At 35.6% G+C, this 13,121-nt stretch overlaps 2 protein-coding genes across 8 annotated transcripts in view; one reads left to right on the top strand and one right to left on the bottom strand.

The window, feature by feature from the left end:
- Positions 1-3,903, bottom strand: part of CNMaR (CNMamide Receptor) — a 30,172-nt gene extending 26,269 nt beyond the window's left edge. The window contains exon 1 of the mRNA XM_053768636.1: positions 2,915-3,903. Within this exon, the coding sequence (XP_053624611.1) occupies positions 2,915-3,793 (879 nt within the window). The 5' untranslated portion in view covers positions 3,794-3,903. The remainder of the gene's footprint in view (positions 1-2,914) is intronic.
- The window catches only part of fry (furry), a 152,900-nt gene that overhangs the window by 79,148 nt on the left and 60,631 nt on the right, over positions 1-13,121 (top strand). For all 7 annotated transcript variants that reach the window (XM_053768631.2, XM_053768628.2, XM_053768629.2 and 4 more), the window contains one exon: positions 11,391-11,510. In XM_053768631.2, the coding sequence (XP_053624606.1) occupies positions 11,391-11,510 (120 nt within the window). The remainder of the gene's footprint in view (positions 1-11,390; positions 11,511-13,121) is intronic.

Below are 13,121 nucleotides of genomic sequence, written 5' to 3'. Positions count from 1 at the left end.
AGAAATCACTAGTATTCTTTCAGATCGTGCGAGAAATCACTATTAATTCACTATTTCGTCATCGAAATTATCGCTGTTTGTACGTAAGTTATTTGCGACATTCTTAACAACGTTTATTCTTAACAAATAATATTGCGAGCATATATGGTTTAAGTAATGCGATACCAAAACCAAGGTAATTGTTGATTTTCTGAAATATGTGTAAGTATTTTATATGAATAATAGAGAATAATTGCTTTTAGCGCGTCTCAAATTAATTAGCATCTTTAACCTTACACAAATTAGTGGCTTTGTTACTCGTTGTTAAAATATCAAAATTATAATCTCAAAATGTACTTTAATTTTGTCAATTAATTAAATTAAACCCACATGAAAATAGTCAAGTAATATGTGAAGATTAATCCCGACTAAGTCCAATTATATCTTAATTTTTATTTTTTAATATTATTTTGATTCAAGATTATCTGTAATCCTTTCGAAGATTAGAAAAAGTAGTCGCAATTTTTAATCGTTAATCCGTAATGTTCCTAATTTTATAAAATAAAATAAATAGCTTTTTCCGATCTCGGGTTAAGTGCGTCGCGATTGGGCCAGATTTAGTGCTACGGTCCGGCTCGGCCGCTACGAGTCGTAGCTGCCTACGACTGTGCCGCGTAGCTATGTAACTCCTGTCCGTATAGTTAGAAAAATATCAATTCTGTCCTACTAGTAGAAATTAACAGATGAACATATTAATTGCCAACGATAATAGCATGCCTCCGTTCATCAAATATGTCATACTACTGTTTAAAATATTAGCTATACATATTGCATGCTTATGGCGTGAGCGTATAAACCGATTTCCATGCGTGAGTGAATAGTGAACTTTTCAGTTTTCGAAGATGAAAATTTTAACACGAAAAGAGTTTTCCCTCAAATATGAAAAAAAAAAAGAATTCTATAATGAGAATATTTTGCTTTGGATGTATATTGTATTTTTTTTTTGTTCTTGACCACAAAATTAGATAAGCCATTGAAAAATTCGTTATACAGGTAGCATGAGATATTTTGTGTCGATACTATTGTACCGAAATTCTTACAAGAGCGAAATCTCGGGGGCGCAGCAAGTTCATATATGTTCATAGCATCATAAATAATGCGAAACAGCTCAGCCGCGAACTTTATCATGCCTATTTTACACGAAATATGTACTAACGCGTTTGCTCCTGTTTCTCAACTTGTGAAATTGTATGGGTACCCTAACTAAGGTCCCAGCGCACAATTGACAAAGTTTCAATGTCAAACTACCAAAGATTTTATGGTCTCTCAATTATTGTAAAGACCCAATTATTTCGGTTGTTGTTTTCTGTTAAATATTTGTCAGGATTGATCGGTTTGCCGCCGAAACTGCCGTTTATCGTTCAACATCAGAACGCAAGTTTAGACGGTTCAAATTCTTGTATTTGATATCTTGCTAGATGAGCTAAGAAAGTCTTTAATTAAATTATTTTATCGAATCAGCCGTCGGCAACTGTTTACATAACCAATCGCTTGATTTATATTATAATTGTCTGTTTGAGTAGCAAACCCAAAGATTTTGTAATCTTCGATTTTCTTGGCTCGCATCGGAATTTAGGTATTAAACCATAATTTTATAAAATTTTTATTCACTTTTAATTAAAAAACTATATAAGCACTAGAAAACCAATAACGCCAGCGAAGTTTATAACGATAAAGAAAATATGATGAAGTAGTTGTCTTTCTTGACATCAAACTTTAATAATATATTTTTTGTCAATAAAAGGAAAGAGTATTTTTGCATCGTTTCGGTCGAAATAACAACCTCTTTTAATATTTTATTGGGTACATATACGTACAGCGTCCTAACTGAGTTACAAATGCAACGTAAGACGTATTTCTTATGCCATATTATGTCGCGTATTGGCGCCGTAATCCTACTAATATTTTTATATAGTAACAATAGTTTATTTGTTACTAATCACGGGCGGATTTCGATTAAATTCGAAACACGGGTAACCTGGAGTAACACAATAGTGTATTTTTAAAGGAAGCGAATCTCCGTGTCGCAGCTAGTATTTTTTATACGCATAGCTTCGCATCGCATCATCTAATGTACTCGCAGCCGCAGCAGCTACGACGCGTACGTGACATTATGAGCCAAAAATATCAATTTCCAAAGGGTTGTACAATTTACAATCAGGATCATAAGAATGTCAAGAATTTATCGGAGGGTCAGGAGAAGTACATTAATTCGAGTTGATACCACATAATCCCGGCCGTCGGCTACTGCCAAATCTGCTATGGGCTTGCGGAACCTCTAGTGAGTGACCCATACCCTCATTACGTTATCATTTTTTAATTATATATGAAATACATATTTAATATACCGTTGAATTTGATATACGAAAACCACAAATTATTTTTTCTAAATTATGATATCGAAATATATTTTTTATAATGGCGTCATATATTTTTATACAGTTTTTTTGTATGATATAAAATATTATTGTGTGGTCAAAATGGGTAAAAAAATCTCCGAGTAATATATAAACAAAATTACATACATTGAAGGCACAACATAAATAATACATTCGCAAAAAAAGTCATTTCTTAAATAATATTTTATTTAATGAATATTGTTACAATAAGCAATTACATACAATATTACTTGAAATATTTTAAACATGCATTACTTTATAACATTTTGATTACAACAATAAACATAAATAGGCTACTTATACAGAACATTTTATAATTAATATGTTCTTGAATAATAATAATACATTAATTAAATAGCTCCACATCGCCGCGCAACGCTTGACATTCTGCAGGCGTAGAAAACGAATCACTGAAAACGATATCGCAGCCAGCAAACAACTGAAAAAAAAACAAGATTGCATACAATATAACTTACTTTCTGGTTGGTGTAGACGATGATGCGCATGGTGTAGGCGGGCAGGTTGAGGACCACGAAGACGGTGGACACGATGAGCAGCATCCTGGTGATGCGCTGCTGCGAGCGTGGACACCCGAACAGACGAGCTGGTCGCGCGCGCCCCATGCCTCTCTCGTCTCCTCCCATGTGTTGCCGAGCTCGCTCCAACTTCCACACCCCCGACATTATCCACGCGTTCAAAACCATTATTATCGTCAATGGTATCGTAAAAGACACGACAGTGTCCGCCCAATTGAATATCATCGCGGAGTCTATATATTCTTCATCTATATCGCAGTTAGCATTTATCGGCACCGCAAATCTCAGCACGGGCGTCGCTAACAGCACCGCCGTCACCGCTATCGAGATTATTATATGTCTCGCTCGAGCTACTGTGCATATTATATTTCTTCGCAGAGGATACAGCACGGCGACGAATCTCTCCACTGTGAAGGAGACCACCAGCCAGGAACTGACGTAGCATGTCACGTACGATATGTATGTGAAGACTTGACAAAATCCTTCACTAATAAATATATCCGTTATCATCAATGTGTTCAGCCAAGGCGGCAGAAGTTGAAGTAGAAAAATTGTATCGGATATGGCCAGCGCAGATAAGTATTGGCTAGTCGATTGATGGCGGAGTTTGCTGGTGAAGAAGACGAACACGGAAAGCAGGTTGCCGATGGAGCCGAGGGTGACGAGGAGCGGTGTGTAGTAAATGGACAAAGCGTGGACGACATGTTCGGTGACATAGTCGAATACGGTGGCGTTGGTTCCATTTTCAGCGTCGCTCGAATTAGCGTCGGGGAAAGTTTCAAACATTGAAAAGTTGGAGGAATTTCCCGGGAGGCTCATGGCATGGCGCGCGATCGCCGCGCCTTGCCGCCAGCGACTGTGGATGGGAAGAGCGCACTCGGGTTTTATAGCCGCCGGGGCCGGGTGGGCGCACACCTGCACCTGCAGTGGCGGTGCATCCCGGCCTCCCCGCCTGCGCCTGTGTGCGGGTGGGGCCCTCCTCACACCGCCGCAGTCACGCCCTCATGTTCAACAAGTTTGCCTGCCTCCTCCACTTGTTACGCCGACAAATTAATTTTATTTTTGTTAAGTATTTAATACTCATATCAAACTTAGTCACGTAAATACGAAAAAGTATCTATTATAAAAATATAATTAAGACAATATTTTGTCCTTCGTCACCATATATTGGCCAATGACAGATTTGCCTAAATTTGTGGCCATTTTTTTCAATCTTCCTTAATTATAGGTAGATATGTGTTCAGCTAGGTAATAACCTATTTTCAAATTGACGCGAACATTATTATATATACGCAAATTGCTTTTTAAATATATCTTCATGTCATATTTAAAATGAAAACAACTTTAAAAACACAAAAAATTACTTACCTCTCCGAATGTAAGTTTTCTAGCTTTTGTCCGAGACTTCGCCAGTGAGTATTTCCCACGGGATTAGTATTTATTACTGGGTTGAAAAGTAGCCTCTGTCCTTTTCCGTACTAGTAACTATAAGTATGCGAAGTTGCAAGAAAATTGGTTGTGACAAAATGTGAAGTGGTAACAAATAAACTTAATTTCACACATATAATATTACTTGAATTATTATTATACCTGAAACCTTTTAGGCATATTGAATTTGTATTGTACGTACCTACATAGATTCTGTAACTATAATGTATGCGTGCTATATGTATTAGCAAGGTAATGTGCGATGCGAATGTAATTAATAATTGAGTACATGGATATACTCCTACGCCTAATTTATATTTCATCAATTAACAATAGTTAAGAGCGCCATGTACGCACAAGTACTAGGGCTATTGAAAGCTATTCCTTATTATACATTTATTAAGCACTAGCGGTCCATCACGGCTTCGCTCGGGTAAAACCGTAATAATAAATGATCCAAAACGTGTTGTCTGTCTCTGTGCCAAAAACGGGACGTTTTAAATGAAATTTTTGTTGTGTCGTTTATGATTACAAATAAAAAGATTTTTTTTTTAATTTTATAACATAAGTAGTACATCGTGAGGAAACCTGCACACTGGTGGGCAGTTTAGTTCACTAGTGTGTAAGCGACTACCTGCCACTAGATAGCGGTCGTAAAAGTCATGTCAGGTGCCTTTAGGCGACTTGAATAAAATCTGACACCAGTTTTAGCACACACTCGATATGATGATAATAACTATAGTATGGAAGTATGGATAGGCGGTTTGACAGTTTGGTTCCCGCCCTAGAACAGAACACCAGGTAGACTCGCGGTTTGACCTTTTATTGTTCGATGTTTGCAATAAGTAAAAATCGTGTGATAAAAGTAATTCATCGGACAAGGTGCGATTTTGTTGTACACTGTAATAATCTGTTTAGCAAGCTAATTTAATTATTCGCCCGCAATGAAAAGATACCGACAACTAAAAAATGTTATATAAGCACGCATTTTAAGGGTTAGGTTTGGGCGAAGAACGTCGGTGTTTTAAACAACGAGACATATTAAACAAGTACCTACAAACAAGTACCTATTTAACTTTAGACATTGTTTAGTATTATAACTGAGGTTATTTTTTAAATCGCTTTGGGTCGTCAATTCAATCGAGTCACGTTCAGATGTGTGTGAGGGAGAGCTATATTTAGCATTGGCATTGCGATACGACTATTCGCCTATTCTCCCCTATTTCCTTTGGTTTAGACATATTAAGGTTGTGGTCAAGATATTAGATTGCTGTAGATGGGGGACGTGGTCGCCGTGCGTTTGACACCTTACTGTGATATGTTGGAGGATCATAATATTCAAAGTGAGAGATATATTTATTTGTGCACTTTTTGTGATGGGTAAAAAATGTTAAACACTCATGTGTTTAACATTTTTTACCCTGTCATTTTTTTGATGACGCTGATCGATAAATCGTAAGATGTCAAAAATCCACAACGTTAATATTCAAGTTATCACTTTGCCGGCACTCCCGAAGTGCAACCCGTTTTTTTATTTGTTTCGCCTTCGCCACATGTCACTGAACTTAATTGTATAGTCAGATTAACATAGTTTTTGTCATAATCAATAAATGAAAACTCGAGATTCTGTTTTCTCGTTTCTCAGTGAAAGAATAGCACGGATCAGATATGTGCAATAGACATAATATATCTATCACATTCATCTTGTCACATATTTGATAAGGACATAGACAGCTTTATTTTTAAATCATCATAAAACTCTTTAATACTTGCACTACAGTGCAAATCGCCTATGACCCTTATTTTCCGGTATATTTTACCGTGTGATTCAAATCAATATGGCTGGCTTTATGAAAAAATCCGGCTGAGTGTGCACCGGTCGCCGCTCGTAAAACCTTTGTAAAGCCGACCTCGTGATAGTCCGTTTACATGCGCCGAATAAAGAGAATTTTTTATTTTCATACAGTTTACAAATGGGGGAGTGCTCTATAAAATCGTCCTTTCCATTCGGCCGTAAAAAATATTCAACCACACTCCAATTCGTATAACAATATTTTGGACGTTCCGCGGGCAAAGCTGTAATCTGCTGCTCGAAAACTATTCATGTCGAGATCGTAAAATTGAAATAAGTATATTTATTTTATAAGCATCTCTTTCATTATTATTATCATGATCTTTTTCGGATTGGTCCGGGTCTTGGATGTTTTTCTATATATATGTATTTGTTATAAAGTATAGTATCGTTGAGTTAGTATCCTGTAACACAAGTCTCGAACTTACTTTGGGGCTAGCTCATTCTGTGTGATTTGTCCTAATATTTTTTATTTATTTAAATATTCACTATCTAAAAAATATTATCCTTTAAACATTTTTTTGCAGTATCTTTGTAAATAAGCAAACCACATTCACCATCAGCAGGGTATATGAAGATGTTTGTTATTCAATGACGCAAAATGAACTGGACGGATTTCGATAAAATTTACTACACCTGGAATAGCAGACAGGATACTTTTCATACCTAGTGTGTTAACACCCGGGACTAGTGTGTTAATCTTTTTTCGACGACAAATATAGCGATTGATACATTTCAACAACTATAACGTTTGAAATCATTCTAACCTTTTGATAACATGTCCAACTGCTGGGCAAAGGTCTCCCCCCTTATTTTTCCACACATTTGATTTATGGCAAAGTCTGACCATTTTTTTATAAATTTGTTGAGGGCTTCCCGCCATCTACTCCATTTTCTGAAAAAATAAGTTATTCTTTTTCTGATAAAAACGCACCTTAAATTTATAACGCTCGAACCTTTTTCGAGGGTAAAAGTGATTTGGTCTATATTGGAATTCCACAACATGCTTGAATTTGTGGCCTCATACTTAGGCTATGTGTAAGCTCAAGAAGCTCCACGGAATATACTTAGCTACCACAGGAACTCGTGGCTACGCCGTAGCGTCGTAGTCTCGTAGACAATCGTAGCGGAACTTCCAAACTCCGTTGTAATCAAATTACCAGCTGGCTTCGTCTCGGGCATTATTTTGGGGAAACCGCACGTAACTTGTATCTCCGAAACTTGGATAAGCGCTTGAAATCAAACAATCTGTCAAGTCTGTCACAAGACGTGTCTGTGATGAAATCAATTTAAAAAATAAGTAAAAATACCCTTCTATTGTAATTTTTTTCATTAAAATTGACGTACCGTTTTTAAAAAAATATCTTTTGTTTTTATTTCATAATAATTAAATTATGGACTTTCATAAATATTTAATAACCAGTTTGGTTCACATTTTACGTAATTAAATATTAAGAATCTTTGTTTTTTTTATCAAAGAATTTTTCAGTTTCCTTCCTAATTAAAAGAAATGAAGGTATTCATAAAAATTGAAACGTCCTTTATTAAAGGAACATCTCGAACCTCAGTAATAATTTATAAAAAATATCATCATAATGATTGTATTTTTAGAAAAAGTAAAAGCCACAGAGAATAGAAGGAAAGACATCGAGGCAGACAATAATATAAGATTACGCTTTGAGCTCACTTCCTACGTTTTCATCAGAATTTAGTTGTTGTTGTACCAGCATCGCTTGTACAAAATTTTGGTAATTGCTTATTATTTTTAATGACTTATATAATATTATAATATAATTCTAAAATAGATAGAATAGAAGACACCAAAGCACCGAGATTTACGTAGGATTTTAGGATTTTAGGTCACAGTTCGTGTTCATCATGTGTTTTTTAGATATCGTTTAATTTTTTTCTGTAGTAAGACGGTATATACTTTGCTGTCTGGAATATTCCACTATCTGCATTTAGTAACTCTGTACCCTGTTCGACAAACCGTGCAAAATTAATCATCTATATTGCAATTAACTAAATGGACACTGAAATGATTGCAATGTGATCAATTTTCTACAGCACATGTTTGGACGAAAACCTTTACACTGCTTCCTGGAAACTTAATTAAAACTCGATATATACTGCCCAACAACTAGCAAATGTTCGACAGAGTAACTAAATGCGGAGCCGTCCGACTAACACAATATTTCCGGGTTACACGGCCCGTAGAAATAGGCCCCTGTTGGACAGGCGTTTGTGTATTTAACACGCGCGCTGATTGACTAGCACTCAGATTCACTGTAATTTAAAATAGGGTTTACACAGAGAGGAATGATGCCCCTACTCTCTCATCATCAAGAGCTCCCGGGGTTTCGGGGTTTTGACGCCCCGAAACCCCAGGTCAAAGAAAAAATAAACTTGTTTTTGAAGATTCAGCTTTGATTTTATGGCCGTCTGCCACTGAGATAAAAATAAATATAAAAATATTTATTTTTACTGCAATACATCCACACTTAGAAAATTGCATAAATGGAAACTTCGAAAAAACAATATTAACATCAATCAAAACAAAATTCGGAAATCAAAATTAACAACAATAAAGGAGAAAAGCAGTAAAGTTTACATGTCAATCCAAACGGCTAAAACAAGGTGTGCTTAAACGTGTTTTTCGCAGTTTCGCGGTATTATAAAAGTTTGTGCGGTTGCAGAGTACCTACGTTACGTTACGAGACTAAAACATAAGACCTCAAGAATAATTTGATTTGCTTACCCTCCTTTGATGCTTTTCGATTAATTTATCCTAATTATTGAGCCCTAGGCTTAAACACCCTTTTAAATATTAAAGGGTGAAGTGTGGATGTGATCGGCGTTTCAGATTCGACAAAGTAATTTTGAAAGTGTTGCTCTTAGTTTGATATAAATTTGTAGCGCGGGGCACGTACAAATATTTGGAGGGCACTCCACACATTTACGGTCCTAGGTGTCTAGTAATAAAACTCGAGTATAGTTCGTATGTAGTCTTTCAAAAATCCAATAAAAAATAAAATACAATGCGCTTCGACGCTCTCCGATCAGTGTAAAGCCTAACGTACCATGTCCGCCACAGATTATGCATTCACTAGATGTATATCCTTCATATTTTTCCAACTAGTGTATATAAATTAACCTTATTTATCTGCATTAACAAGCTGTATTTTTGATCAACATTTTAAGTTTAAAACAGTTCCATTGTATTTGTGTATTCGTATTCCAAGACTAGCACACCCAACTATTAGAGCAGTAGGTTTATTCCTTTTTCACAACTGATATCTAGATGGAATGATGTCTGTGATATCGGTATTCAATTTGGAATCGCAATCAATTTTGAGTACACACATCGATGACACAGTACACTAAAAGGACAAAGGGATTCAATAATATAATTCATTTGATTTAGCTGTTGCAATATAAGGTCCATATACCATGTTTGTTTGATATAACATTATTGCTTAGAAGTCGCATAGAAAAATAACACAGAGACAGTGATAGCATCTGTGGACTTAACCCACGATGCAATGTATTCCTTGTTGAGAAAATAATAAAGAAACAAGAAATGATTTCTGAATATTTTTTATCAAAATTATTTTCGCTAAGAAATATGTTGGTGTGTGATGGTGGCGCTAGTATACCTACTAGTGCCCTAAATATTCCTGTTAGTAATGCCTAGTATTCCATAACACCCAGTACTTTCGTTTTACACTTGTTGCATTGTTCATACAGTGGTTGAATACAACAATACGCAGTGTGGTCGGTCAAGCGTGCACATAAACGTTTTCACCCTACAGCAACGATGGTTTATTGAAATATCTGTTAATCAAAATGCGGATTTAACTAGAGCTATTTAAATTAGGTAGTGCATAATTTTATTGAAAATATCGTTATAGATCTAAAAAAGAATTTTAAATCACTTTGTTGTCTATCTGTATTAATAATTAACTTCAACGTGATGGTTCAACTCAGGTGAGTTGAACCATCCCGTTTAAGTTGATTTGGTTTGGGCGAAAAATATCAGAATTGCAAAATGTCCGTTCTGCGATTTGTCAGAAACCCCAGGTGCCAGGTGTTGCATAATGACCATGGAAATAGTATAAGTACTTACTAAATCAATGATAATGACAGATTTACGAAATGACAGAGTCGCGTAATGACAGATTCACAGATGGACAGGTCAATTTCGAATTTAATAATAAAATGATAATAAGGATTGTAAATAAGAATAATAATGATAATAACAAAATTCTTTATTTGTCTGTATAAATGAACATAAATACATATGACAATGAATTTTGTTAATAATAATATTACTAGTAGGTAATATTATTATTAACAAAATTCATTGTCAGGATAAATCAACATACATTTTCAAACAGTAACAACAGTGTAACGGTGGTTGATGGTGTCCTTTTAAAAAATACAAAATACGTGTGGATAACAACAGCCGTAACATCTTATAGGTGGCAACCGTATTCCCAAACATTGACTACGTCAGGCAGGCGGGTCGTCGTAAAATCACAGCCAAATCCTTAAAACAAAAAATTTCCACCGGTGTTACAGCCCTGAGAATGTTTAAAGGATGAGTATGAGAAAACTACGCTTGCAGTCTGGTAAATGTATGATCAAACAGAACTTGATGAGTTGGATACTTACTACATATCCGGCCTGGTCTTCGATGTTTAACTTCCATCTACTATGCCATAACAAGGAAGCTTGCTAGCTCAATCTGTGTAATTTGTACTTTATTTACTTAAGTTATAAGGATAAAGTAAACCTTAGATTATTGCACCCGTTAAACTACATCACCGTCTACGTTAGTCTAGTCGACTAGAATATAATTATGTATAAAAAGAATGTAATAAGTACATTTTATTTTATAATTAATTAGAAGTCTGGCTATAAAAAGCAGAAAATAAAAGGCGTTGTGACACCTTTAGTCGGCAACACTGCGTGTTTAATCACCAATTTTGACCATTCTATTTGGTATAGCCATGACAAAAATATTTTAAAATCCGTTTTATACTCGTTAAAAAAAATAATAAGAAAATAATCTCAAAAAGTTTTTTCTTTAATTTTTTAATGAAAATATAAATGCATTTTTATTTTTGTCCACAGATGAAAAAGGGCGAGGGACTTTGGACGCTCTGCTCTGCACCACGTACTGTCGCTCTCAGCTGTACCTCTCCCGGCAGCTGTCTCAGCTTCACCCTGAGCTCACCATGCCCATGTTCTCAGGTACTTCTTCTTTTGTATCCAGTAGGTTAAAAATAGCAGGACTTCTATACATTCTATTGGGCACAGTTGCCTCAATTTACAAAACGGTGGCCACCAAAAACAACGTATTAATTATGACTACATTATACGATAAATCTATAGTACTTTTTGATAAAATTATTTAGTGTGGTAGTGGTGGTTGTGGCAGTGTGGTTTACCGTTTAGTAAATTTTAAACATCGTTTTGTAGAAATGGCAAAAATACTTATGCCTGTTTTGTCACTTGAGCCTGCACGCTTGAATGGCAGCTATCTATATATATCTGTGTTTGCAAGTACTTGACAGTGTAGTGTCAATAGGCGCTGGCTACTATTTTGTGAACATGAGATCAAATGGACAATTATTTGCAACACATTTTTACATGATTTGGCTTTGAACAGAGAAACTTTAAAAAGTATAATGTCGGATTCCTTTGCCTAGCAGGACAGCATAGACAATAGAGTAAAGGACAACCAAGAAGGCTTGCTACTTAATTGAATTCATAAAAGTTCCTAGTAGCCGCCAGATGGCTGCCGTTTAAACTTGCCTTCAAAACCACAGGTCTTTACGGACAGGGGATTCTACGTGTAATGTTCTGGCTGAGTTGGGAACAAAGTATGCTTTATGGCGGATTCGAACCTACGACCGCGACGGCTCAGCCAATATGGCGGGCGACTAGACAACGGGTATTTATTGAAACTTTGTTGCGTTAGGTATATTCAAACGTTGGTCAGTTTCATTTGAGTGAAAATACATTCGTCAACCTGTAATGATGAAATATAATAAGAGATTCCGACAGTCGAATTGTTTGTTCATTTTCTCTTTGAGTACGTTTGTAACTCCAACCAGCGAATACACAATAAATACGAGTTATTTACTACTCAACGATCATGTTATGCACAAACGAACTAATAAAGTTGTTTACCAATAAATTCTCTTTGTATTTTTTTCAAACTTATTTCATGAGACGGTGATATCGCGAGATATTAAATTAAATCCTCTCTTGAGATATTACGTCTGTAAATAATTTTAAATATAAATTATCCAATGCATTTTATTAAATTGATGTTAAACGCTTATATCATTGTGATATTTTATGTGGGCACTGAAGGGCACTGAATATTTCTGAAATTGTATGTGGGCAAGGAATACTGGAGATTGTGAGGGCCGCTGCCACAGCAACGCGCCTCCACGCCTGATTTCAGCTAGACGGACGCTAATAAACAAGCTGCTCCATTGAAAACGTTTAGGTTCTAATATACAAAAATATATATAAAGGGAATAAACCCTCTTTAGAAATTGTAAGCTCTTTAATTAGGCGAAATTGTAAAGACCTAAGCGGATCAACTTTTCAAATGCATGATTCAAAGACACCGACGCGTGTTAAATATAAACTGTTTATCTTTCACCTAAAATATAAATTCCATATCTCCTCGAAAATGAAGAAACCCCAGAGACTGGAATTTTGATGTGTGTAAGTTTAGATCTGTATAATAGAGTTTATGTGTATATAATAGGAGATAATAAGATTAAAATACCGAACGCACTATACAGTCTATCAATATAGACCAAATGACAAGCGGTCATATCACAA

The sequence above is a fragment of the Plodia interpunctella genome, chromosome Z (assembly GCF_027563975.2).
Source record: "Plodia interpunctella isolate USDA-ARS_2022_Savannah chromosome Z, ilPloInte3.2, whole genome shotgun sequence".
Classification (NCBI taxonomy): Eukaryota; Metazoa; Arthropoda; class Insecta; order Lepidoptera; family Pyralidae; genus Plodia; species Plodia interpunctella.
Note: the sequence above shows the minus strand (reverse complement) of the source record. Positions and strands in the feature narration are given on the sequence as shown.